Source organism: Cyprinodon tularosa, unplaced genomic scaffold (assembly GCF_016077235.1).
Source record: "Cyprinodon tularosa strain WSP-4 unplaced genomic scaffold, ASM1607723v1 ctg255, whole genome shotgun sequence".
In the NCBI taxonomy this organism is placed as follows: Eukaryota; Metazoa; Chordata; class Actinopteri; order Cyprinodontiformes; family Cyprinodontidae; genus Cyprinodon; species Cyprinodon tularosa.
The window spans coordinates 192014-216863 of NW_024038948.1; the positions used below are offsets into that span (position 1 = coordinate 192014).

The following is a 24850-nucleotide window of genomic DNA, read 5'->3' on the forward strand; positions in this document are numbered from 1 at the left end:
ATTTTAAGGTCAGTCCTCATTAAATCCAGCTACTCAGCTCAACCCCCCCCTTGTTGTCATTAATACCAGTACAATCAGAGCCTAATTAGCAGTTTCTTTTATTTGAATCATTTATGTTTTATAAAATACTGCTGTGAAAATCTGTAATCCGTAGCACTTGTGTTATTATTTTCAGTTTTGCTTTTTTCTTGTTTTGGGGTGTGTGAATAAAACCACATCATGGTAAGAAACTTTAACTCATCAAGAAAAAAAAAAAAAAAGAACAGTTCAAAATCACACCAACTGCTTTCCTAGTGTGCGTAGGAAGTCTGGCATCATTTGTTCTGGCATCCCTCTCTTGTCATATCACACTTCAAAACGGATTGAAGTTCCCCAAAAGGATTACGTCGAAGTAAAACAGAACTTCACTGTGGAAAAAAAAAAAAAAAAAGATGGAAAAAGCTGTTTTTTTTTTTTTTTTTTTGTTTTTTTTACTATTGAAGCAGTTTTCTTCAAAGTGCCTTTAACATTTGAACGCGCTGAGGACATTTAGAGATGGGTTGTTTCTGGGACGCTGCTGGATTTTAGGTCATGGGGTGACACTTTCTACATCTTATCCTCCAGCTTACAAAACCTCTGAAAGGAGCGATGATGATGAGGATGATGACGATGATGATGATGTCTCTCCCGCTCTCATCAAACCTACAACCTTCCAGCCGCAACACGCTGTCTCCAGCCAATAGACACTGAGTCCTCCCACACTGAGTCCTCCCTCTAAAACAACCTGTTTTCACATTCACACTATGGATAAAAGAACATTTCACCTTGCGTAAAATCGTCGCATAACTTTATAACTTTTATACAGATAAGAATAGAGGGTCTAAAAGGCTGTTGTCATGACTTTATTAATCAAATCCTTATTATTTATATGTTGCGAGGCTTTTTTCTCTTTTTGACCCGTATTTGCAACGATTCCAGGCACTTAAAAGAGTTTGAGCCTAAATCTCGCCGGCTCTCATGGGACTCAGGCATTCGTCGCGGTGTTTGCTGCTACGGCGGAAGATGGCGGAGGCGGACAGCTCCGAGGTAGGGGACCTTGTGATGTCCTGTGGCCGGTTTTTCACAAATTACTTCATATATTTTCCATACTAACTACGTATATCAGTTCAGGATGACTCATATTGTTCCGGTATTTTTAAGAACAGCGTTGTAGCAGTGATCTGCGAAGAACTTGAAATTCCTCTTAGTGTCCTGCAGATGTTAGCTGAGTCTGCAAGTATGGATATGAGCTGTAGTGCGAGGTAGTGACAGCGAGTGGATGCTTTGCGTTTTAGCGATGTTTTAGATGCAGAAATATCCTTAACCTGGATGTGTCCGCTGTCCTTGGTGCTGAAACGGAACCTGCCTCTTCTACCGGCTTACTTAGTGTGCAGAATCAGATCACAACCTCTGCATTTAGCCATTTCATGCATGACTTAATTGCAGAGAAAAGTATTTTTATTTAGTATTATAAAAGTACATTTTCAATGCGTTTTTTTATCTGCACAACATCATCTACATTTAAAATATCGTGACAAATACACACCATGACATTTATGTTATATGTTATATGAATGTGGGCACATATTTCCCTATCCATGTTATACCTATACTGTTCACGGTAATAAATGAAACAAAAGCAGTTTTCTCCATTGCCTGTGTTGTTTCATGTATCTCTAAGCTGCCCTCCAACCCACCCACATAAATATTCACTTTACCACCAAAGGTTACCTGTAAAAAAAGAAAAATAAATATTTTGCATATAGCTCTAAATAAAATTGATAATATTCACCATGAACTCACTCATAGGTACACTTAGTGAAAAAAATCTACTGATACAACTAAGGAACATTGTTAGTTCTTTTGCCCTTGACCTCTATTAAGTGGAAAACCAAAGCTTCCATAATATCTCCCACTACTACACCCCCCTTGACCACTGCCAGTACTTCTACCAATTCTTAATTCTCTGACAATCTTTTGTTTGTCTTTTGAAATGTGCTAGAAACGTTTATTTTAGCATGCTATGTGGATTTTTATCCCATGTAATGTACTTAAGTCTTATGAAATGTAACAGACTGCACCAGAAAAAATAAAATTAATTGAAAATGTCTATAAAAATAGCCCTTGAGTATTCTTTTATTTAGTTTTTGCTTTGTGTTAAACCTCTCTCTAGAATCTGAAGCACATTTTTCCCTCTTATGTGCAATGCATGAGATCACCATGAATCAATTTTTGTTGTTTAATATCTAAATGAAGTTATGAACCCATACAGATGGAGGAAAACTATTTCAAAATCGTTCTTCACAGTAAATCATTGCAATACATGAAATAGCTAGAGTACAAGGTGGAATTAGTTTATATATATATATATATATATATATATATATATATATATATATATATATATATATATATATATATATATATATATATATATATATATATATATATATATATATATATATATATATATATATAGTTACAAGAAATCTCTGCTCACTCTTCCATGTAATCCTGCAGCTGTCCCTTTGTTCTGTCTAAACCTAATCAACACTATTTTATTCCATGTCTTCTTCCATAGCGGCAACAGCCCGTCAGGTCCCCTCTTTCTCAATCTGCACAGCCCTCCTCTTTGCCGAAACCAGTGCCTACTACCCATCATGTGCCCTGTATTCCTCACACGCCTCATGTAGCAGCACTCACCACCTGTCCTGGACGAGGCAAGATTGCCAAGTTTGTAAGCCCAGAGGAAATGACATCAAGGGACTACTACTTTGACTCTTATGCACACTTTGGCATCCATGAGGTAGGCAGACCAGGCTGACAGCCGGAAGCACGGTGTGATTAGAGTAGAAGAATGACAGCAGATGCTTCCTGTTGAATTCTGCCAAAGAGTTTCAACCCTTAGAATCTGACTCTAAAACAGTGTGATACGTCAAAATCCCCATGTGATTTAACAGTATGATGCCCAAGAACAAACAAGCTTTGATCCATGTATTTTGCACTGCCTTGCAAAAAGACTTCATATCTCTCTCCACATTTGTCACTTTACAAACCCCCTTAAATTCAGTGCTTTTCGTTGGGACCAGCACGTTAATAACACAGGAAGGAAGGTAATCCCTATTTAGGAAAATTTATTCAGATATAAAATTTTTGCACATGATCCTGCAAGGATTGTTTTTTAGTTGGAAACAAGGTGGTGGAATCATCATACAATGAATGCATTTGTAAGGCTGTGCAAATATTCACTAAAGGAATATTTTAATGCTTTGCCCAAGCATAAAATGAAACATCTACAGCAGGATGCACCCAAAGAATGAATAAATTTCATGATATATTTTATTGCATTTTAAATACCACAAAAAAAACTACAACATGTTTCTCTCTACAAACTATTGAGATCTACAGTTTGTCTTAACACAAACACATAGAAGGGAATGCTGCTAAACTATTTGTGTTCACAGAGCATTTTTCAGTGAAAAACTGAGTTCTTCATCACCAGCTAGCCTGAAATACCCCAGGAGGCTGTGTAATAGTCCATAATCAGCATTCTATAAGTAAAAACAACATCTTGCATCCTGCAGTGAACTATAGGTAAAGTAGCCTAACCAATGACCTTGAGATGTGAAGAAAAATATGGTGAAAAAGTTTGGGGACGTATAGACCCTGTTTTTTTTTATTTATTTTTTTTTAATAGAGTCCTTATTTAGCATGTGGGTCAGCTTTTTGTCTGCTTGCAGACAAAGCGTGTGTCCTGATTAAAGAGTTCAAAGCAAGAGAGGAAAGAAAGTGGGATCTGTGAATGAGCTTAGGGAGATGGATATCAGGAAGTCCCCAAAGGCTTTGTGTTGTACTCCTGTCTTTTTTAAGAAGCTGCGACTGTCACCAAGGCTTATGGCCGGGATTCTACCTTGTCCATCTTAATACACAGTGTGTATATTTTTATGTGTCGAGATATTCTTGAAGGAGTAATGAATACGCTGTATGGGTCACAGACGCTATTTTTATCCCCAACTCAGGAGATGCTAAAAGATGAGGTGCGGACGCTGACCTACCGCAACGCCATGTACCACAACAAGCATGTGTTCAAGGATAAAGTCGTCCTTGATGTTGGCAGCGGCACAGGGATCCTCTCTATGTTCGCTGCCAATGCCGGTGCCAAACACGTGTACGGGGTGAGGCGAATAAATGCACTTACATTCTGCAAACAGATGCTGCAGTCCAACCCTTACTGATTATTTATTGTTAAATTCCAGTAACAAGACACATAGCAAAAAATATTTTTGGCCATGTTTCAAAGACAAGTCATCTACATTATAACAAGAATTATGTATATTTATTTATTTTTAAAAAAGCATCATGAAAACGAATGATGAGATTTGTTCAATTACATTAAGCTTGTTATGAAAAAATACAACTTCGACAGGAAACTGATGACTCACATTTAGCATCTTGTAAAAAAAAGTTTCAGACCTCTATTTTACATTTTACAGCTTACAAGCAAAGTTGCTTAATATTTTTTTCCAGATTTTATGTGACAGGGCAACAAAATGTAGGATCTAATATTTAAGAATGCAAAAAATATTTTACTACTGTAAATCTGAAAAGTGTGGCATGCATTTTGGAGGCTCTTGATATACTCATAGAAGGCCCAAGTTCACCAGACTGCCTTAAACTGTACCATATGCCATGCAAGGCTCTGTAATTTTCTGTTGGTTCTCAGTTTCCTTTAAATAACCTCTCATGAATTTAAAAACAATTAGGCAATATTTAGGACTAGGTAACCTCTGATTTGCTTTAGTTGTAATGAATTTCATTTTTGGGTTATCAAGAGTAAAGGGGGATGAATAGAGATGTTCCTCACATTTGTATTTTTATTTGTTGAGGACACCATCTCAGTGCTTTTAAAACTTCACAATTTTGTCTAGTTTTGTGGTTGTCATGTTAAATCTAAATAGGAAAAATTAAAGTTAAAGTTGTAACCAAACAAATTGTGTATGGGTGACCATATTACAGGGGATGTATTTGTTAAATCTACATATTTTGAAAACAGAATGCAAGCATAGGGAGAAAATAAACATAACATTTAAGCACAATTACAAAGGAGTTTGCATTGCTATGAAGGCATTTTTTCTTTTTTGTGGCCTTTTTCTAGTGAGGCTCTGATTAGATGACCACATATGTTTATTATGAAGGGACTTTTGACAGAGAAACACTACAGGCTTGATTTATAGATTTTATTATAGCACACTTAATGATGGTAAAGTCTTGTAACGGAAGGAAGATCAGTTTTTAGATGGATTAGAAGAGTTTAATTAAATTTAGTCTTTAAGTATTACCCTAAGGGGTATATGTAAGTATCACTGTATTCCACTAGCATCAAGAAATGTATGCTTCCTGGTCTCACTAGGTGGATATTTTCCAAGTAAGAAGCAAAAACCATTTATATGATGGTAAAAGATGAGAAGACATTTTAGCTGCATCTATTTGGCCATTTCTAAAGCCTTTATATTGTTTTTTTTTTTTTTTTTACAAAATAGAATTGTGCATGGCAGAACAGGTTCCCTAAATGGAATACAATGCAATCATCTTCCTTAAGAAATTATTTGATGTCCTTATTCATTACCTGTGTGTTACACTGGAAAAACGATCTAGAAATACGTAAAAATTTGTTAAATTAAGGGTATTTACCCTTAATTTGAGTCGGTAAATGAGACTTAATGTTTCAAAATGGTAGTGGCAGCATCAGGATGGAGCTATAGAGCAATAGCGAAAGAGAAAATCTGTAAAGAAATCTGCAACTGAGATAGTTGCAACTGTTACTGCAGCGAGGTGTGGATCTTAAATTCAAGCAGGTCACTTCAGATTTCTGTTTACAATATGTTAAAATTAGGCATATAGAATTCAGTACAATTACAATTCGAAGTGCTTTATGTGAATTAAATTATAAATTAGAAGAAACATAAAAGCAGAATAAAAGCAAAAAAAGATTAAAAAAAATTATAAAAACAGGTAGTAAAATAAATAAAGTGATGGGACCACAACCTTAAATTAATAAAACCCCAGTTAACAGTTTAAGTTCAACAGTCAAAGGCAGCTCTAAACAAATGGGCTTATAGCTTTGGCTTAAAAGAACTAAGGCTTTCAGCACTTTTACAGTCTTCTGGGAGTTTATTCCAGATAAGTGGAGCATAGGAACTAAATGCTGCTTCTCCATGTTCGGCTCTAGTTCTGGGTGTACAGAGTAGGCTGGAACTGGAAGACCTGATTGGTCTGGAAGGTTGATACACTGACAACAAATCTGTTAAGTGCCATTCAGTGATTTATTGACTAACAGAAGGATTTGATAGCACATTCTCTGAGTTACAGGGAGCCAGTGGAAGAACTTCAGAACCAGGCTGATGTGCTGTACTTTCTTAGGACTAGTGAGAACACAGGCAGCAGCATTTTGGATCAGCTGCAGCTGTCTGATGGACCTTTTAGGCAAACCTGTGAAGACACTGTTGCAGCAATAAATTCTACTAAAGATACATTTTTTAAAATCCTGCTTGGACGTTAGTCCTTTAATCTGGAAATTCTTCAGGTGATAAAAGGCAGACTTAGTAACTGCCTTTATGCGCCTTTAAATGTTAAAGGAATAGTACACCCAAAACATGATTAGCCTTCATTTTCTACTCACCCCAATGCTGAACAACACTCTGGAGTACTTTTTTGATATCTCAAATGCATCTGGAGATCTGGGAGGCTTCTTGCTGTCTGCTGACATTCAAATAATGGAGGTCTATGGTGCCCGAGGCAGAAAGGTCCATAAAAGTCCACAAAAAACGTGTCAATATTCCTCCATACTGCTCGTCCAATATATTCCAAGTGTCCTGGGTGGGTAGCGTCCATAATTTACTCGAAACGAAGTCATTTAGAATGTTTTTAGAGCATAAACAGTAGTGTATAGGATTTCCTAAAAGCGCGTTCACGAGTTTACGGAAACCACGGCAGACCAAACCAGACCAAAGTGCGCATTCAGCTCGGCAAAGAACTCATGCTCTTCCTCAACACTGAAGTCCTCAGACATTTTTCTTTCGTTGTTTCTTTCTTTGCACAGGTAAACAGCACATTTCTTCTTCTACGCTTGCATTACCGGCAGAGCAGACGCTGAATGCGCACCTTCATCTGGTTTGGTCTGCCACGGTTTCCGTAGACTCGTGAACGCGCTTTGAGGAAATCCTATACACTACTGTTTATGCTCTAAAAACATACTAAATGGCTTCGTTTCGAGTAAATTAGGGACGCTACCCACTCAGGACACTTGGAATACATTGGACGAGCAGTATGGAGGAACATTGACACGTTTTTTGTGGACTTTTATGGACCTTTCTGTCTCGGGCGCCATAGACCTCCATTATTTGAATGTCAGCAGACAGCAAGAAGCCTCCCAGATCTCCAGATGCATTTGAGATATCAAAAAAGTACTCCAGAGTGTTGTTCAGCATGGGGGTGAGTAGAAAATGAAGGCTAATCATGTTTTGGGTGTACTATTCCTTTAAGTTTTGAGATTAAGTGAAATTAACTTTCTTTTCTCTTTGTGTTCAATGTAGTGTGCACATTTGTTGTTGAAATGTTACAAAATGTGATCAAGCTGAAGGGGTTTGGATGCATTATTAAGGCTATGGAAGGTTCTGCCCAGAACTTTACATCTCCCACTTGTGCATGTCAAATTAAAATATAAACCCACACATTGTGTAAACACTTCAAGAAACATTTGACAGCTTCAAGAACAGACTGTTTTTTATATACCCAATGTGTGATCTCACACTTGTTCCTGCAGATCGAATGCTCAAGCATATCTGAATATTCAGAGAAGATTATCAAGTCTAATCACCTACACAACGGTGAGTCAAAGGTGATTTTCCATTTTCCATTGCTCAGATATCCATCTGTTTGAATGGAGGACTCTTTAATGACATTGAGGTTAGAAGGAGCGTGGAAAATGTATATTTCCCTCATTACAGTCACGCTTGACAGTATTAGTCACCGTTCTTGATGGTTAACTGGCAGCTCTTCCCACAGCCAAATAATCGTGGTCGTTGGCATCAATCAGAACTCCCCCAGAGGGGTTATTTTCATTGTTATCCCACCCTTAGAAAGACAGATGGTGGAGTGGCTACAAAAAGTGCAGCATTCTGAAAAATTCTGCTGTTAATGTTTGATAATTACAACTGTTTACCTTATCATTAGAGTAGAAAGCTAAACATTAATGTACAGACCCAGTGAAGGGCTATTTTCAACAGCTTATTTAAAGAATATTATATATAATCTAAGGTATTTTTATTTGGTAATATTTTTCGTACCATATTTGCTGTTAGATTTATCAGCTTTTACTTCTTCAGCTGAGATGTAACTAATATGGCTGGACTCAAAGGCTTCGTAGTGGCATGAGGAAACAAGACTTGAAATATTGTTCTTGAAAATATTTAATAATTGGACTATTTTATCCAAAGCTACTAACCCAGCATGAATCGTTGTCCAATTTACTTTATCAGAATGAAGACATTTCAAAGTAATTTGTCTCCTGCTGCCTTGTTTCTTTTCACGGTACAGTCATTACCATCTTCAAGGGCAAGGTGGAGGAGGTGGAACTACCTGTGGAGAAGGTGGACATCATCGTCTCTGAGTGGATGGGTTACTGTCTGTTCTACGAGTCCATGCTGAACACGGTCATTTTCGCCCGGGACAAGTGGCTGGTATGAAAATGATTGGGCTATTTGATGTGGGGGTTTAATGCATGTACATGTTCACTTGCTTGAATAGACAAATGAGGCTATTGACGCATGAAAAGAAGAGGGTTTGATAAACTAGAGGGTTTACTGTGTGGGTGTGTGCCCAGATGCTGAGGTTATGCACGAATGAATTTGTTGCTGGCCTCAGTAACAGCTGGAGGCCGTTAAAGCCAGCACATGTGATCCTAGATTACATGCCAGGTGTGTGAAGAATAAAAATGATCGATGGTCTTTGTGTTTGCTCTCTGAATAGCTGAATTCTGTATTCTGTGCAGAAACCTGGAGGTCTGATGTTCCCAGACAGAGCAGCTCTTTATGTGGTAGCCATTGAAGACAGGCAGTATAAGGACTTCAAGATTCATTGTGAGTAATCAGTCATGCTTTGTTCCTTTGTCTTGTATGTTTGATTCTCAGTAGTTCTTTCAGTAGTGACTATGAGCGGGTGCAGGTGAACTTTAACTCAGACCCCATAAAGCAAAGACCACCTTAAGAGCAAGTCTAAACATAATTTTAGTTACTATTATTTACATATCCGGTTAACACATCTCATGTATCTTTTTTATTATCAAACCAAACATATCTTGTTGTTGAACATTTAAAAATAACTGGTTCTGTTTGTCAGAATAAAATAGAAAATGTTTTAGATGTTTTTTTTTGTTTTGTGTCTTGCTTTGCTTTCTTTCAATTCAGAGACATGATCACATATGTTTAATAAAGCTGTGGAGACATTGGGGTTATCTGCTTCATCAACTATATGTTTAAAGCAGGCTAAAAGCTGGTCTATACTCAGAAACCAGGTCGTTTGCGTGTGTGTCTCAGTGAACGCAAATGTGCCCCCGCCCCCTCTGCAGACACTCTCCAAAATTGTAGGTGACTGCAGACAGTGCCGCAGACAGGAGGCCTCTGATTGGTCAAATCTAAATCCGCTCTACACTATCTGAGTTTCCTGTATTGTACCTTACCGGCTTGTTTTGTTTGTATGACCGCCATTGTGGAAAACGACTCATGAAGTTGGACCAGCTAGAATAGAGAGGTGCGTGAGAACGCTGGGACCCTTTTTCCACCTGGATCCCCACTCTTTTTCACCCTCATGTCCTTCCGTTGTCGCACAAACTCGCCCCCACTTCCCCACCGCCTCGGCCGTATCTAGACCCACTAGTTCTTGATTGTCCCTCTTGCATTGTGGTGTGGAATATCATAGCGCAGACCACGCTTCAATATTGGGCATAAATCGAAAATATCTGCTCACTGCGACTCACTGCTGCGGGAGCATAACCCTTAAGCTGGGAAGTCCCAGATCTGACATATCCTGAGTTTGTCCTTCCTTCTTTCGTGGCAGACTATGTATTCTGCTTTTGTTGTGACATCATGGGAAATATATTGAAAAAAGAACTATGGACCTTAGGGTAAATATTTAAGATGCTAGACCTACCCTATTAAACTATTCAAAAGATTATTCAAATATAAACACAATGACGATATCAAATTTGGTGATGGGGAGTGGTGGCCTAGTGTTTAGGGCATTGCCCTTGGGTCCCATAGGTTCTGAGTTCAAGCCCCACTCCCACAGACTGCCACTCTGGGTCCCTGGGTACCCGGGCGCCGTACAATGGAAGGCCACTGGTCCCCAAGGTGATAGGTTAAATGCAGAGATTTCATTTTGTTGCTCTGTAATTGTGACTGTGTAAAGACAACAATAAAGCTGGAAAAAATCATACAACATTCAGGGAAAAGATTGATATGTTTAATGTTAAATGAGCACATCAGCCCAAACCAAAAGCAAAAGATCTTTAGTTAATGGTTGAGAAAGTCATTATCAACAATGAAATTAGTCATTTTGACAGGTTAAAAGTTACATCCATGAACCCCGGATGGGGTTCATGGATGTAACATGGATGTACTTCATGAGTTACAAGGGAGCTGAAGGAAAACCAAGTTAGTGTTTTTGGAGGGAGGAACATGATGACTTTAACTGTGACCAGGGGCAGACTTACCATACAGGCTAAGTAGGCAACCGCCAAGGACCCCAAACCAGCAGGGGCCCTACCTGTGAGGGGGCCTGCTAGTTACCCAATCATCTAAGAGTGCCTCAGGTATATTTATGCATGTTGTAAATGAAATAATGATTTAGCATAACAAAAATTAGAAAAAAATTGTTACCTAAAAAAACCATCAACCTCTGTAATTTCCTTTTCATATACAATAATGGAACAAACTTGCCCATTACTTAAACATCTAGAGTTGCAGTGTAGAGCAGCAGGATATCAGAAAACACAGAAGTGAAGGAGAGCTATAGGAGAGTTGAAAAGTGAGGTAAAAAAAAACTATCAGTACTACTAATAATGGCTTAAAGACTGCATAATTTCTGAATAGCCCCAGGTCTCATGAAAGAAGACTTGTATGTCTGTTTAAAAAGATAACATTAATTCCACAAATTAAATCAAATTTAAATATGTTTTTTATCAGAAACTAATCAGAATGTTTTTATTATATTTCATATATTCACTACCCACTCCACCATCTTCATCTTTCAATCTGGCAATGAAATAAGAAGAAAGACAAGACAGAAAAAAAACGCTATTTGTGCACATGATACACCACGCTGCACAACTACGACATGTGGAGACGGACTGGAAGTCTGTCTATCCTTTAATGGCCAGAGCAGCTGTTCCATCAGCCTGCTTCCATAATAAAAACAACAAAATAACATTGCAGCAGGGGAACACTGATTTCAGAGCAGCTGCCATCCACAGTGTGGGATTCTGGTGCATCTTTGCGTACAGGAACAGAAAGAAATAGATTAATCAAGACCAAGGATAGCAATAGAAATGTAAGTTACAGCTAATTATCTATTAACCCAGCATGGCGTGAGGTGGAAGTTTGCTTCAATATGCATCACAACGATTATGAGGAACTGAGAGTAGATGAACTTTACCTGAGCTGAAAGCTCTGGTTGTGATGGTCTACAGAAGAAATCCTCTCTGGGAGCTTCTAGCTAGATCTGCATCAAGGTATAAAACATTTCTGTCCCTTAGTTCAGTCAAAATAAAACCTTTTACTCTTAAAGTAGCAAAACACATTAAAAGGTCCTTTAGATCATCACATGGCTGCAGTCAGTACAGTTCTACATGCAGAAAAAATACGTTTCTCAATAAACTGGGGACATTTTTCCTTTTCTCCTGGTGCCTTATTTTCTGTACTGATCCTCAGCTTTTAGCCCTGGGTTGTTTTAGGTTCAGGATTAAAAATAATTAGTAGCCTAATAGCAATAAATCAATTAATAAGTTCCTTAATCAGGTTCATTAAAATAATCAAAAAATCAGACAAAGGTTTTTCTACTTAACTTAGAAGATTGATGATCTCCAGTGAAATGTTTTTATTTTCAGCTTTTAATTTCTTTAAAATAGATAAAAATACTAAAAAAGTGATATTTTTGTACAGCTTTCTTGTTGTAATAACTTAATTTTACAGCAAAGGGTTTATTACTAAAACTTAATACGAATATCTTTATTCTATCAGATATATTTGTCTTCTAACAAGTATATTTGGTATATTTTCTTCAAAGAGGCGAGATAGAAGGATATTTGACCATCATCCTCTCCTTTAAGGAGCTAAAAGCCACGCCTCCTATACAGTTCAACAATGTTGCTGATTTAAACACATCATCCATCCATTTTGAATTAAGCTCTGGGGTACAAGGCCATTAAAACACAGCACCCTCCAAACCAACATGTATATCTGCTATTGATGGATCAGCATCTAATTTCTTAGCTGTGGAGGCAAGGTGAGGCACTGAGGTACAGCCTCTACTGTATCTTGTTCACAGTATAGCAGTCTGAAAGCTGTGGCAGCTCTACAAAATCTTAAAAACTCAAGGCTGACTGGGGCTGACTTTGACTAAAGGGGCTCCGAAGTGGCTAAGTCCGCCCCTGACTGTGACCCTTGGAACTATGGGCAGACCTGAATAGATGTGTGGGAGCATGATTGCCTGCTAACCTTACTCAGTTACATGACTCATTAAACTGAGTAAGGTTAGTAGGCAGTCATGAATTGTAAATACCAGCAAACTATTTTCAAATTCTGATGGAGGATACTGTAAACGTTTGACGCAATATGTAGACATCTAACTTTGAAGAATGTAACATACAATCTACTGCTGGTGAAGATTTTCAGTCGTCCAGGTCATAGTCATTCCAAAACAAAATAAAAAGTATTTGGAAAAAAAAGTCCAGTGAGCATTTGTTAAATATTAAAGTAAATAACTTAAGGGTTGAATATTTAACCAATTGAAAATATGAATTTATGGGGAAAAAAAGAGAGGTAACCATGTTCACATGGAATTTCTGGTACATTTAATTATTTCTGTCACTTTTATAACACACTTTTTACTCAATACTACAAAGATGCTCTAAATTCACATTTAAAACCTTTGCCGAATGGGAAAGACATCTCAAGGTGCTAAATAAATTACAGCATATTAGTGTGGCCACTTGCAACCAGTAAATGAGAGCGGATGATAAGTAAAAGAATGGGAAGGGATTGTTGTAGCGGCACACTTTGTTAAAAAGTTAATTCCTTTTCCAACTCACACCTGCATTTTATACCTATTTGCTGCCAAGTCATCCCCTCCAACTCTAATTACGTTTTCTAATTATTATGCAATTACCTTTACTTATCGAGAACTTTAAAGACCTTTGGTTTTGAGCACAGGTAATTGATTTACTGTTGGGTTGAGTTCAGGGCTGTTCTTATTGTTAGGCTGCTTTATTCATTCCAAAACTAGCTCTGATCTTTGTTTTATACTGCTTCAGAGCTATAGAAGCATAAGCTAATTCCCCATAGGTCTTCAGGCGAGGAATATACAGTGGAATATATTTGTAGATCTGAGTGATCACAAGCTGGCGTGGACAGGGAAGAGGTCAGTGAGCTATATGTGTGCTTATCCATGTAGGGCCCTAGATGTGAAGGTACATATTTCAAAACCGACCCTCTAACTGGTTCCAAACCTTGCTCCGCAAGCACCCCTGTGCTGCATGTTTAAGGTGTCGCCTAGCTGCCACACACCTGAGTTATATAGATGAGTGATTTATACGCTGTAATGGCACATGATGGCTACTGAGGAGGTCATGAAGTCATTTGAAATCAGGTGTCCTGGAACAAGGAGGCATCTAAAATATGGAGGGCAGAGATACTTAAGTAACAGGGTTGAAAACCACCGATGAGGTAAGCATGACGTGTGGCATATGGATACTTATTTGTCCTTGTAAGTAACCTGCTGCAACATTCTGAGGACTGCAAGAGGTGATAGATGGTTTTAATGAATGATGAAAAGAATATATCGCAGTAATCAAAATGGGATCAAATTAAAGCGCGAATTAGCATCTTCATATCTGCTGTGAAGATTACAGCCTTTAGTTTAATAAGATATTATTAACAACTTGATCTTATCAAAACGTAGTTGGACACCAGCCCTTTATTGGCTCAACACGTTTGAGAAGTGATGTAAGATATTAAAAGCGACCACCACTGTGAGTGAAAGGTTATGGATCGGGCAGAAACTCCCTCAGATACGTCTAAACCAGGTAACACATAACCCAGTCTAGGGCCACACCTGTCCAACCACTCATTTAACCTATTTATAAAGATTCAAAAGCCCAACTTAATTTAAAGTGGAACATTATCTATCTGCATATTGTTATTGATTTTGAAGGCGAGTTCAGATTTTTTTTTCTTCTCTTAAACCTTCCCTAAAGTATCAAACAGATCATCTCTAATGTTTTTGTAAGATTCTGTTTCCAGAGGAAAAAGAGCAAGAGGTTACCTTCACACCAATCAAACCCAGGCTGAACAGTGACAGGTTTTCCATCATTGATGTTTAATCAGAACTGGGTCTTTGATACACTGACAATAAGTCTGTAATATATTTTGGTGTTAAACCATTCAGTGGTTGATTGACTAACCAAAATATTTAAAAAATGGTAATATTGAGAAAAGCCAGGTTGCTTTAATAATACACTTTATCTAATCTGGATTGGTGGATCTGGTTCCTCTTGACAATTCTTAAATTCTTTAAGCCACCTGATAACATTATGACTTGTAAGTTGGAATGCTGATTGAGAACATTTGCATGGTTATTAAAGCGGCAGGGTATTGGTATGTTTGGCACTGAAGATGCCAAGTCCTGATAACTTGTTCACCTCTGTAGTTTTACATGCTAAGGAGTAGCATAACACAAGGAATGCATCAGTCCTGCATCCATCATAGTTGGTGGCTTTTGATAACTGGACTTAACACCTTAAAGGCTCATCATGTTTGAACCTTTTTGAATTAAATAATTGAACTTAATCAAAAGAAATACTTTTATTTGCAAATGCATGCCTCCGAAAGTTTCAGGCTTTTTTCATTTTGTTGATTAGGCCTCCGTTTCCTGCAGGGCATCCACCTCTGCATGTATTCAAATAGCCGGCACAGCCAGAGGTCCGAGTTTAAACCCTTGGTCAACATCAAAGCTCTAATTTTAAAGGTGCCGCTCAGTCTGGCATCCACACTGAATAACTCCTACAGAGTTTTCCTTTCGCAGAGCAGGTGGTCCACTTTATTACATCTAAAAACAATGAAAATGGGCTCCTTTTTTATCACACAAATCCTAAAAGAATCGAGTCCTTCTGAAAGCTTCAGGTTTGTATTTTTAGCTTTTATGCGTCGGTGTTGGATTCCTCAGCCACATGTACTTAGCGTCTGGCCGCTTGACAAAATAAGGTGGAGTGGAGGGACAGAGGGAATGGGGGAGGGAAAGCTTGTTAAAAATATTTTCGGAACAAATAATAATTTTCAAAAAAAGCTGCCAGACATTTTGGAGGAGGCTGCAGCTTATTTTAAAAAACTTCTTCTTTCATGCTGAGCTTGGATTAAAAGAAAAACTGAACTGGTCTGAATGCTTTGTGCAGAAAACGGGATAACTGATTAATGCTAGCTTGAATTGATCATACAGGACATAAAGAAAGTGCATACTGTGAGCATGTGTGTAAGCAATGTATTTTTGTGCATAACAGGGTGGGAAAACGTATATGGGTTCGACATGAGCTGCATCCGTAATGTGGCCATCAAAGAACCTCTGGTGGATGTGGTCGATCCTAAGCAAGTGGTGACTAACGCCTGCCTCATAAAGGTGGGTCTATCTATATAATATTTTCCAGAATGAGGGGTTGGGTATATTTTTGTCTTTCATGTCAGATTGTGTCAAACACAGGAAAAAAAAAAAACGTACAAACTATATTTATGGTACACATCCAGATGTGATATTTTATGTGATCAAATTCTGGAAAGTCACAGACAGCCATCACTTCCAGGATCTCTGAGCATTTGCCGTCTGCAGAGGCTATTTTCTAGAACATAATAGAGCTTTCTGGCACGTTGTAAATAGACTACAGCTCTGTTTCCTTTCTCCAGGCAACAACATTGGCTTGTCTTTCTTCTCCCAAATGAAAAGAAGATAGAGCATTCAGAGACATTGATAGCTTTTTTTATTGTTTGTCCACTAAACCTTTTCTCACTGCTTTCTATTTCAATGCTTACTTTATTTTTCTTTGTACCAGGTTACATTATCCAATACTTTGTTTTTGTCTGATCTTATTTCAAACCTACTCCTTCAACACTTTAACCTTTACCTTTTTAAACCTCTCAAAAGAATCAAGGGCACAACCTCTGCAAAAGGGAAGATATCACCTCCTTTTATTATACAAAGAGGGTTTGCAACACATCACAAAACATTGGCTGTTCTGCTGGAATTAAACCTTTTTACAGTACTTTGCAAAAGTAGTTTCTTCTTAAGTCATGTTATGAGCAAAAAGTTAATTTAATTGGAATAAGATTCAAATAACAGATCAACTTAAAATACATAGTTGTGAGAGGAAGAAAAATAATGATGTTTGACTTTCTTGATTACTAATAAAGCTGTTTTTATTCTGATACCCATAAATACAAAACAAAGCAAGCAAATTACCTTAGGAATTTACCTAATTGGCCATTCAAATACAAAGCTGGTAGAAATATACCAAAGACTTGCAGCTGCAATTGCAACAATTATTGATGGGATTTCAATAATTTAAAAAAACAATCACATGCACTTTCAGGCATTTAGGTCAAAATTTTCCAAAAAAGTTTTACTTCACAATTATGCACTATTTTTAGTTGGTTGATCTCCAAAAAACCCCATAAACTGCTTTTAGATTTATGATCTAACGTTACAAAGAGTGGAGTTTAAGAGGTATAAATACATTTAAAAGACCCTGAAGATGTTATTAAGAGCTCATTCACATAACCACCCCCAAACCTCCACCTCCATCAACACCTCTCACTATCCTAATTCATGCTGTCACTCATTTTTCACAGGCTTAAATTACAAAGTAGCTCCCGTAGTTTTGTTTCACACCACCCCCATTTTGCTGCATAAGTTATGGTCCTGATATTACTGGGGAGGACAAAGGTGTTAAATCACAATTTGTCATGCTGATGTTAAACTACTTTGGCATAATAAACAGGTCGCAGTGCAGAAATCCCTCTCTGCACTTTTAAAAGTCATCATCTACAATGTGAGGTGGAGACTTCTCTCTCTCTCTCTCTCTCTCTCTCTCTCTCTATTTTGAACCGGTTGAGTTCGGCAGCAGGTTGCAAAAAGTCAAAGATGTCTCTAAGGCAATGTATCCACAAGGCAGAACTTGATATATTACACAGACTGAAAAAAAAAATCTCCCTCCCAAGAGGACTCGAGTGAGGACGCCCACACAGCATGTGTAGTGTGAGCATGTTTGATTATCCAGCCATGATTCAACCTGTGGGCTTTCACACACACAATTCACACATGAACAAAAAATTGTGGTGAATACTGAAGCAGCTCCGGCATATACATGGGCTGCATGTGTGAGGGAGATAGCAAGTACTAGGGACAAGTGGTGAGCATCCATCTGAGCCACTTTACCACCACTAACCTGATAAGCCAGAGAGAAAAGACATATTTCTAACCATTTTTAACAAAAAAAAAATGTGTTTGTGTGTTTTCAAGGAGGTCGACATCTACACCGTGAAGCCAGAGGACTTGTCGTTCACGTCAGCTTTCTGTCTGCAGATCCAGCGCAATGATTACGTTCATGCGTTAGTCACTTACTTCAATATAGAGTTCACCAAATGTCACAAGAAGACTGGCTTCTCCACAGGTGAGATTGAAGCAGAATAACTTTGATTAAAAAAAAATAATAATTAAATCTAAGGTTTAGCCATCTGTCAGAAATACAACAGGAACTGAAATGGAAATCTTAAACTTAGAATGAATGAAGTTGACCTGAGCAACATTAGCCCCGCCCACAAATCTTATAATACAAGTAATAACTGAAACATTTAGGAACAATTTATGTACTCATATGTAGCACTCTTACAGTGTGTGACCTTCATACACTAATTATGGTGAAAAACAATTATACAATTCCTTTTTATTACATTTATAGAATGATTGGGATTTCTATTTTACTGAATGTATTCAAATTAAAGCTTTAGTTATTTCCTGTGTGAAATAATCTCATGCTAAAAAAAGGATTTTAAGGTACTTTAAATATCTTTAACATAGTTTTATCATTTATTTACTAAATGTAATTTCAATTGTGCATCTAAAAGGAAATATGACAATATATAGACTTGTTTTATGCCGATTATTTAATACATTTTAGCTTTGCTCAGCTTTAGTTACAGAGATCCAATAAAAACAGAAGAAAATTTAAAAAAAAACTTCTTGCAAAAAAATATTTAAAAAGAAAGATATCAGTAGAAACCCTTAGTTGGCACTGGCAGCTATACACGTACTCCTACACTAAAATAATATATCTCAAGAAGAAACATGTTAATTTTACATTCTCCACCACCTTTTAGTGGTTTAACTACTAATTACCCGACCTTCTTCTGGCTACTTTCTACAGAAGTTAAACAAACCAAACTGGTGTTTGTGCCAGAGGAATCACCACTCAACTCCACGTAAGCAGTTATGTAAGGCCGTTTTAATACATTCACATATCAGCTGCTTACATAATATCGTGTAGAGGAGGTTCTATGTTTGGCTGTGTCTGTTGGGGCTGAAGCAGAGCATCACAGAAGGAGTTGTCTCCTATCCGCCTTTATATTTCTCCCACTGGATGACTGGATGTCAGCCAGTATGCTTTTAAAAAAATTCAATTCAAACAAGCCCAAGGCAGGTTAGAGCTCACCAGAACTGGTGTCCTTATTCTCCCATGACAATATCTTCCCTCTCTTCTAGTCATGCTTTAAATTCTCTTACTTCCTTCCCCTCTTCTACCTTTCTCGTTTCATCTATGCCTTTAACTTCTGAACTCCGTTTTCCTTCCTTCCTCAGCTCCAGATGCTGCCAGCACACACTGGAAGCAGACTGTGTTTTATTTAGAGGACTACTTAACTGTCAAGAAAGGAGAGGAAATCTTTGGCAGTATCACTGTTAGACCCAATGAGAAGAATGTGGTAAGATCAAGAAATTCAACCTGTACTGATGCTGTTCAGATCCTTATTGTGTGAATAAAAAAAAAAAAAAAGCATATGTTTTCTATTCTAATTATATAAGCTTAATGGAGACAACAATCGCTATGATTTAAAGTAACTTAAGGAATATAACTTGATGTTATAAACTTTAATTTGTGATGTGGAGGAAAATTAAGCTTGGTTTTGAGTACATTTTACAAATGAAGTGTGGCAGTCCTCTAACAGCTTTACACATCTCCAGACTAGTTTTCATTTTATTTAAGCTCAGTCGGAATCTTTAAATTTCATGACGGATTCTCCGTTGTATTTGGGTCAGGACTTTGACATTGATCAAACACAGTTCTTGCAGATTTGCCCTGTATTTAGCTTCATCCATCATCTTATCAACTCAGAGCAGCTTCTCTGTCCTTAGTGAAGAAAAGCCCCCACACAGTATGTTTTACTATAAATAGTGCTTTTTTCAGGAGCTTCATATGCTTGTTTAATATCTGTCAAAATGTTCAGTAGAGATAGACAGATATAACCGATATTTTTGGCTAATATTAGTTACTTTTTTTGTACCTTATGGGAAGATACCTGCATTCGTTTGCTGATTTATTAGTGCAGGGAACAGCAATGCCTTAAAATCAAGTGGATTCCCGCTTCTTCGACTTGCTATCACTTGGTAATGTTTTCTTTGATTAGTTAATCTTTTTCTTTTGAAAAACAGAGCCTTTCATGACATTTGTTATTATTGTGTCATTATTATCATCTAAATTTAGGAAAAGAAAGTAATATCTGATGTCAAATGAATCAGGATCAGCATAAAATAAATCTGTTTTGGTTGATCCCTAGTATTTATCATCCTGACCAAAAAAAAAAATGGTATTCTCATTTCCCCAAAGAAGGTTCTTTCTCACGTTTATGCAAACCTTTACGGAAGCGTGTTGCATTCACCAAAGAAAAAAAATGAGGCAGCATATGTCGTAATTACGAGATACTGGTCTTGTAATTATGAGATCATATCTTTTAAGTATGGGAAACAATCTCATAATTATGAGATCTTATCTATATATATGGTTAAGCCAGTAATGTAGCTCTCAGAAAACTGGTCTTCATGATGACTTCTTAAACATATTTGCATCTGTTCTACTGAACAGTTCTCTGTACCCAGGTCTGACCTGATACACATTGAAGTTCCGCTCCTGTTTTGCACTTCATCAATAAAGTATCCTGCTAAAACCAATGGGATTACTACTTTTGGAGCAATCATGCAGCTATATGACCACACACGAAAATCCGTCAACAGCTCCGTTATTACAGATTCCGTATAGTTTTATTTTGCCATATGAATCGACATGCTGCATTAGGTTGGGACCCAGGTTTCTATGGAGACGTCGTCTCAGCTCTATTACTTGAAGATCTAGGATTTTTGAGCAGGTACCGAACAGTTCTTTTGGACACCACCAAGACAGCTGGAATGCATTTCAGATGCATTGATTTATAGCCATAAAGCATCCTGTGCTGGTTTAAATGCTCCTGCAGGAACAGTGCGACTTCCAGCAAGTCAGAGTAGAGGGGCCTTTTCGCCTAAACAATCCTAAGGACTTAAAGTACCTGCGCAATGCTGACAAACTTAAACTAATTCCATCCACATTGAGGAAATTCAGTATTTCCCAGTGTTGCATACCTAAAAGGAAATAAGAGCATATTAAATCCGACAACCCACTCATTGTTTCTGTTTCCTGTAGCTAAGCTCAGCAATGAATGTACTTCTGGATCTCCTAAATATGACATATCTCATAATTGTGACATCTGATCTCATAATTTTGAGATCTGGTTCTCATAATTCCGAGATACTGATCTCGAAATTATGTGATAAGTTGTCAGATTTTTTTTTTTTTTTGGTGAATGCAAAACGTACACTTCCCTAATTACGACTTTAGGTCTTTCTTCTTATCACTTCCATAAATGCCAAATATTTCATCTGCCTGACTAATAATTGTCCTCACAACAAAGTTCCACTGTGCTTTAATTTCCTATAAGGCTTGAAGGATTTCAGATTCAGTTGGGCTAAAAACACAAACATTTCATTTGGATTTTATCTGTAAAACCGTTTAAAACCATATATTATTTTTCCTCCACTTCAGTATCAATCACTATGTTTAGTTGGTCTATGTTGTAATTAGGAAAATGTAAAAAAAAAAAAAAAAGCTTAAAGGGCATGCATATTTTTTAAAACTACCTTGCATGCATTTCTTTTCTAATTTGGTGAGATTTGTAAAATTGTCTGGAATTTACAATAGAGATTTAAATTGAAGCTGATCATGTCATGTTTCATGTTATAGTTTGTACAATTTTATATTTTGTTAATGTGAAAAATAGATAATGTTGATTGTTTTTGAGTTAGCTTATATGCTTTTACTTTTACATTTTTATATCAATTTTTTTCTCAAGTAGAGCAATTTTGCATTTTATTTTTCAGCGTGACCTGGAGTTCACCCTTGAGCTAGATTTTAAAGGACAACTATGTGAAGCTGCTATTTCTCATGACTATAAAATGCGTTAGAGGCAAACAAAGGCACCGAAGAGGATCCGCCCCAAGCTCACCTGGACACAACTGGAGAGGGGTGGAGGCCGAAGGCTGTCCAGGAAGCATTCCGGTTTATCAGAGTGGGAAGTAAACGGGTCATCTTACAGGATGCCATGAAGTCTGCATCCATGTGATGCAATCAGAGTGCACATAGAACTTTCACTCAGCAATAGTGTCATCACTGATAGTGCTGGTCAGAAGCTTATATCCGGTCATCATGGGTATGATTAGTATCATCCATTTAAGTCTTTAGTTGAAGCATTTGTATCAGTTTTTTTTTTCCAGAAATGCCAAATAACTCTAGGTCAAAACCACAGATAAAGACCCCTATCAAGTTGCAGGCAAGGCATTTTAAAAGGGCCTGCTTTGTCCATTCATAAATCTGTTTAATATTTAGGATCATTGTTCTGTTTTAACATCCAAAAATGTTTAAATTGAAGTTTCTGACTTAAACTGGCATTGGTAAAAGAACAGGCTATACACCTAAAGAGGCTTTGACACTGTTACTGTCCACAGAGTTGGGCGTTTACCATCACCATCATCTGAGAATTTGCTGACCAATCAGAAGACACAGCTCCAAAAATATGAAACTAAAATAATATGAAAATTGATATGGATAGGAAAAATATCTCTTGGTATATTCAGACAAAAAAAATCCAAAACTGTATAAATTAAATGATATTGTTTTGAAGAATTCTTCCTAAAAACATTGAACCAACTGACAAGCAGTTCTCGAGTTGAGGAGGGATGGCATCTCCCTTCTTAAAAATCATCCCCCTTCTTAAATGACTATCCCCCATACAATCCCCTGCAACATTTTATTACTGAATGTTAAAATTTGTAATATATATTAATAGTAATGGCATTAATATTGCCCTGTCAGCATTTGGTTGTGGGCTAACGAGTAGCCTGACCAAAATGAATAAAATCAAAGAAGTGGCCTACCATGACTAAGAAGCTGATGCCAGTGGGAAAACTCGCCCTCTGCATTTGTCCCTAACTATGTAGGGGCAGTGATAGCCATTACAGTCGAGGGACTGGCTGCAGTTCTACTGTAAGATGCCTTGGTCAAGGTCCATGACCGGCATTACTGACATGTTACAACCACACTATTCATATCTCTTTAGGATATTTTTTACAACTAGACTACTGCTGGCAAGCATGGTATTGGCAGCATTATACTGGGGGGGCAGCATTGCTCCCAGTGGCATTAGTTGAAATGGTAAAATGATCCATAACAAACAACTTAAAAATGTTTTTTAAATAAAGACAGCAGTCTGACCTTAGGTTTCTGGAATAAGACTTATCTGTACCTAAACATGATTAAAACTATCTAAACTAGGTTAAAGAGCTAGCCTTGTGCTAGAAAACAAATTAAAAATGGGTACAGTCTGTCTGGCAACAGACATTTTTAACTATTCAGACATTATGCCATGTGCTACCTTACGTTTATAAGACGTGTGTTTCAATTGTTTCGTGCAATTTATAAGGACATCTTTATTAAATAAAGGGTTCATATTTGTTTTTGATTATCAATCCAACCTAATAATAAAATCAAATCAAATATTAAAAAAATTAAAATTAGTGTGACATTATTGCTAAAGATTAACGCATGGGTTCAGGGTGTTCATATTGGTTCTGACAGAGGTTAACTCTTCAAACAAATTAAATCTAAATAAGTCATTTTTTCTTAAAATAAGAGCATTCTATCTTGAATTGAGGAGGTAAGTGAGGCACTTTACCAATGGAACAAGACAATGGGCTCTATGCACAGCTCCACTACTTCCTGAATTTAAAGCAGCTCCTTTGTTTCCTGTCTTTCATTACTGGACGAACTGATTAATCCAGGTGTGTCTGGCCAGTTACTTAGGTCATACACACCTGGATTAATCAGTGCATCCAATCATGAAAGACAGGAAACAAATGAGCTGCTTTAAATTCAGGAAGTAGTGGAGCTGTGCATAGAGCCCATTTATATTTAAAATAAGAAAAAACAATATCATTGTCTTATTTCAAGTGCATATTTTCTAATCATCTTATTTCAAGACAGACAAAAAAACTAATTCCACTGGCAAATCATCTTCTTCACCGACTCAAATTAAGGATAAATGCACTTAATTTAAGACATTTTTACTTATTTCTAGATTGTTTTTGCAGTGAATGTAACAGCTAAAAAATAGTATAGTTAAATATGAGACAAAAACCATTGGGAAAAAAAAATATCAAGCTGTTTTTAGCCTTCCAAAATTAGGCTATATGATGTGATATTGCCTTTGACACTTAAAAGAAATACACGTACCTTCCCTGCTACATCAGCTCTCCCCGTGTAAGTGCTTCCCATTTCAGTCGCCCTCAAACTGCTAAAGCATGGAATAGGTTAAAAGGCCACTCCTGAAGATTATGCTCTTCTTTAGGAAGGCAACACAAAGTTTGTGACCTCTTGCAGGGGAAAAACACATTTTTTGCGACTTAGACATGAGCTTTAAAAAAAAAACTGTTGCTGTCACTGTGCAGATTAGGTGCTAAAAGAGCCAGTTAATCTGAAGTTTGAGCAGAAATGATCACGCTCTGGCTCATATTCCGCTGCTGATGATGCGAAGCAGTTTTTTTTAGTAGGGAGTAGGTGCTTCCTGAGGATGGGATGTAATGAATGTCCTATATAAATAATGATGGCCACTTGTTTTCCACGGCAGGGAAGGGCTAAATTCAAGAGGATTACTCAGACATGCATAAATCAAGGAAAATACCACTTTGGTCATAATTTTGATAAAGGAATAGCATAATGACATGGTAAAAAAAAAAAGAAAAAAAGTTTGCTTTGCATGATATAGACACATTAATGTTAGCAATTTGTAAAACTAATGTGATTTTAAAAGTGTAACTGTCTGTGAAGAATAGCATTATGAAAAAAGCTGTCTCTAGGTTTACTAATCACCTCAGTGGTTTCAGA

The 24850-nt window shown here is 37.2% G+C and overlaps 1 protein-coding gene across 1 annotated transcript; it reads left to right on the forward strand.

The window, feature by feature from the left end:
• The first annotated feature begins 696 nt into the window (after positions 1–696).
• Positions 697–23629, forward strand: LOC119785663 (protein arginine N-methyltransferase 8-B-like). The gene is made up of 10 exons (XM_038288419.1): positions 697–1065; positions 2600–2824; positions 4038–4193; positions 7841–7904; positions 8614–8756; positions 9068–9155; positions 15845–15960; positions 17854–18004; positions 19189–19310; positions 21793–23629. Exons 1-10 carry the CDS (start codon positions 997–999, stop codon positions 21874–21876), a joined length of 1218 nt encoding a protein of 405 aa, XP_038144347.1. The 5' UTR covers positions 697–996; the 3' UTR covers positions 21877–23629.
• The last annotated feature ends 1221 nt before the right edge of the window (positions 23630–24850 follow it).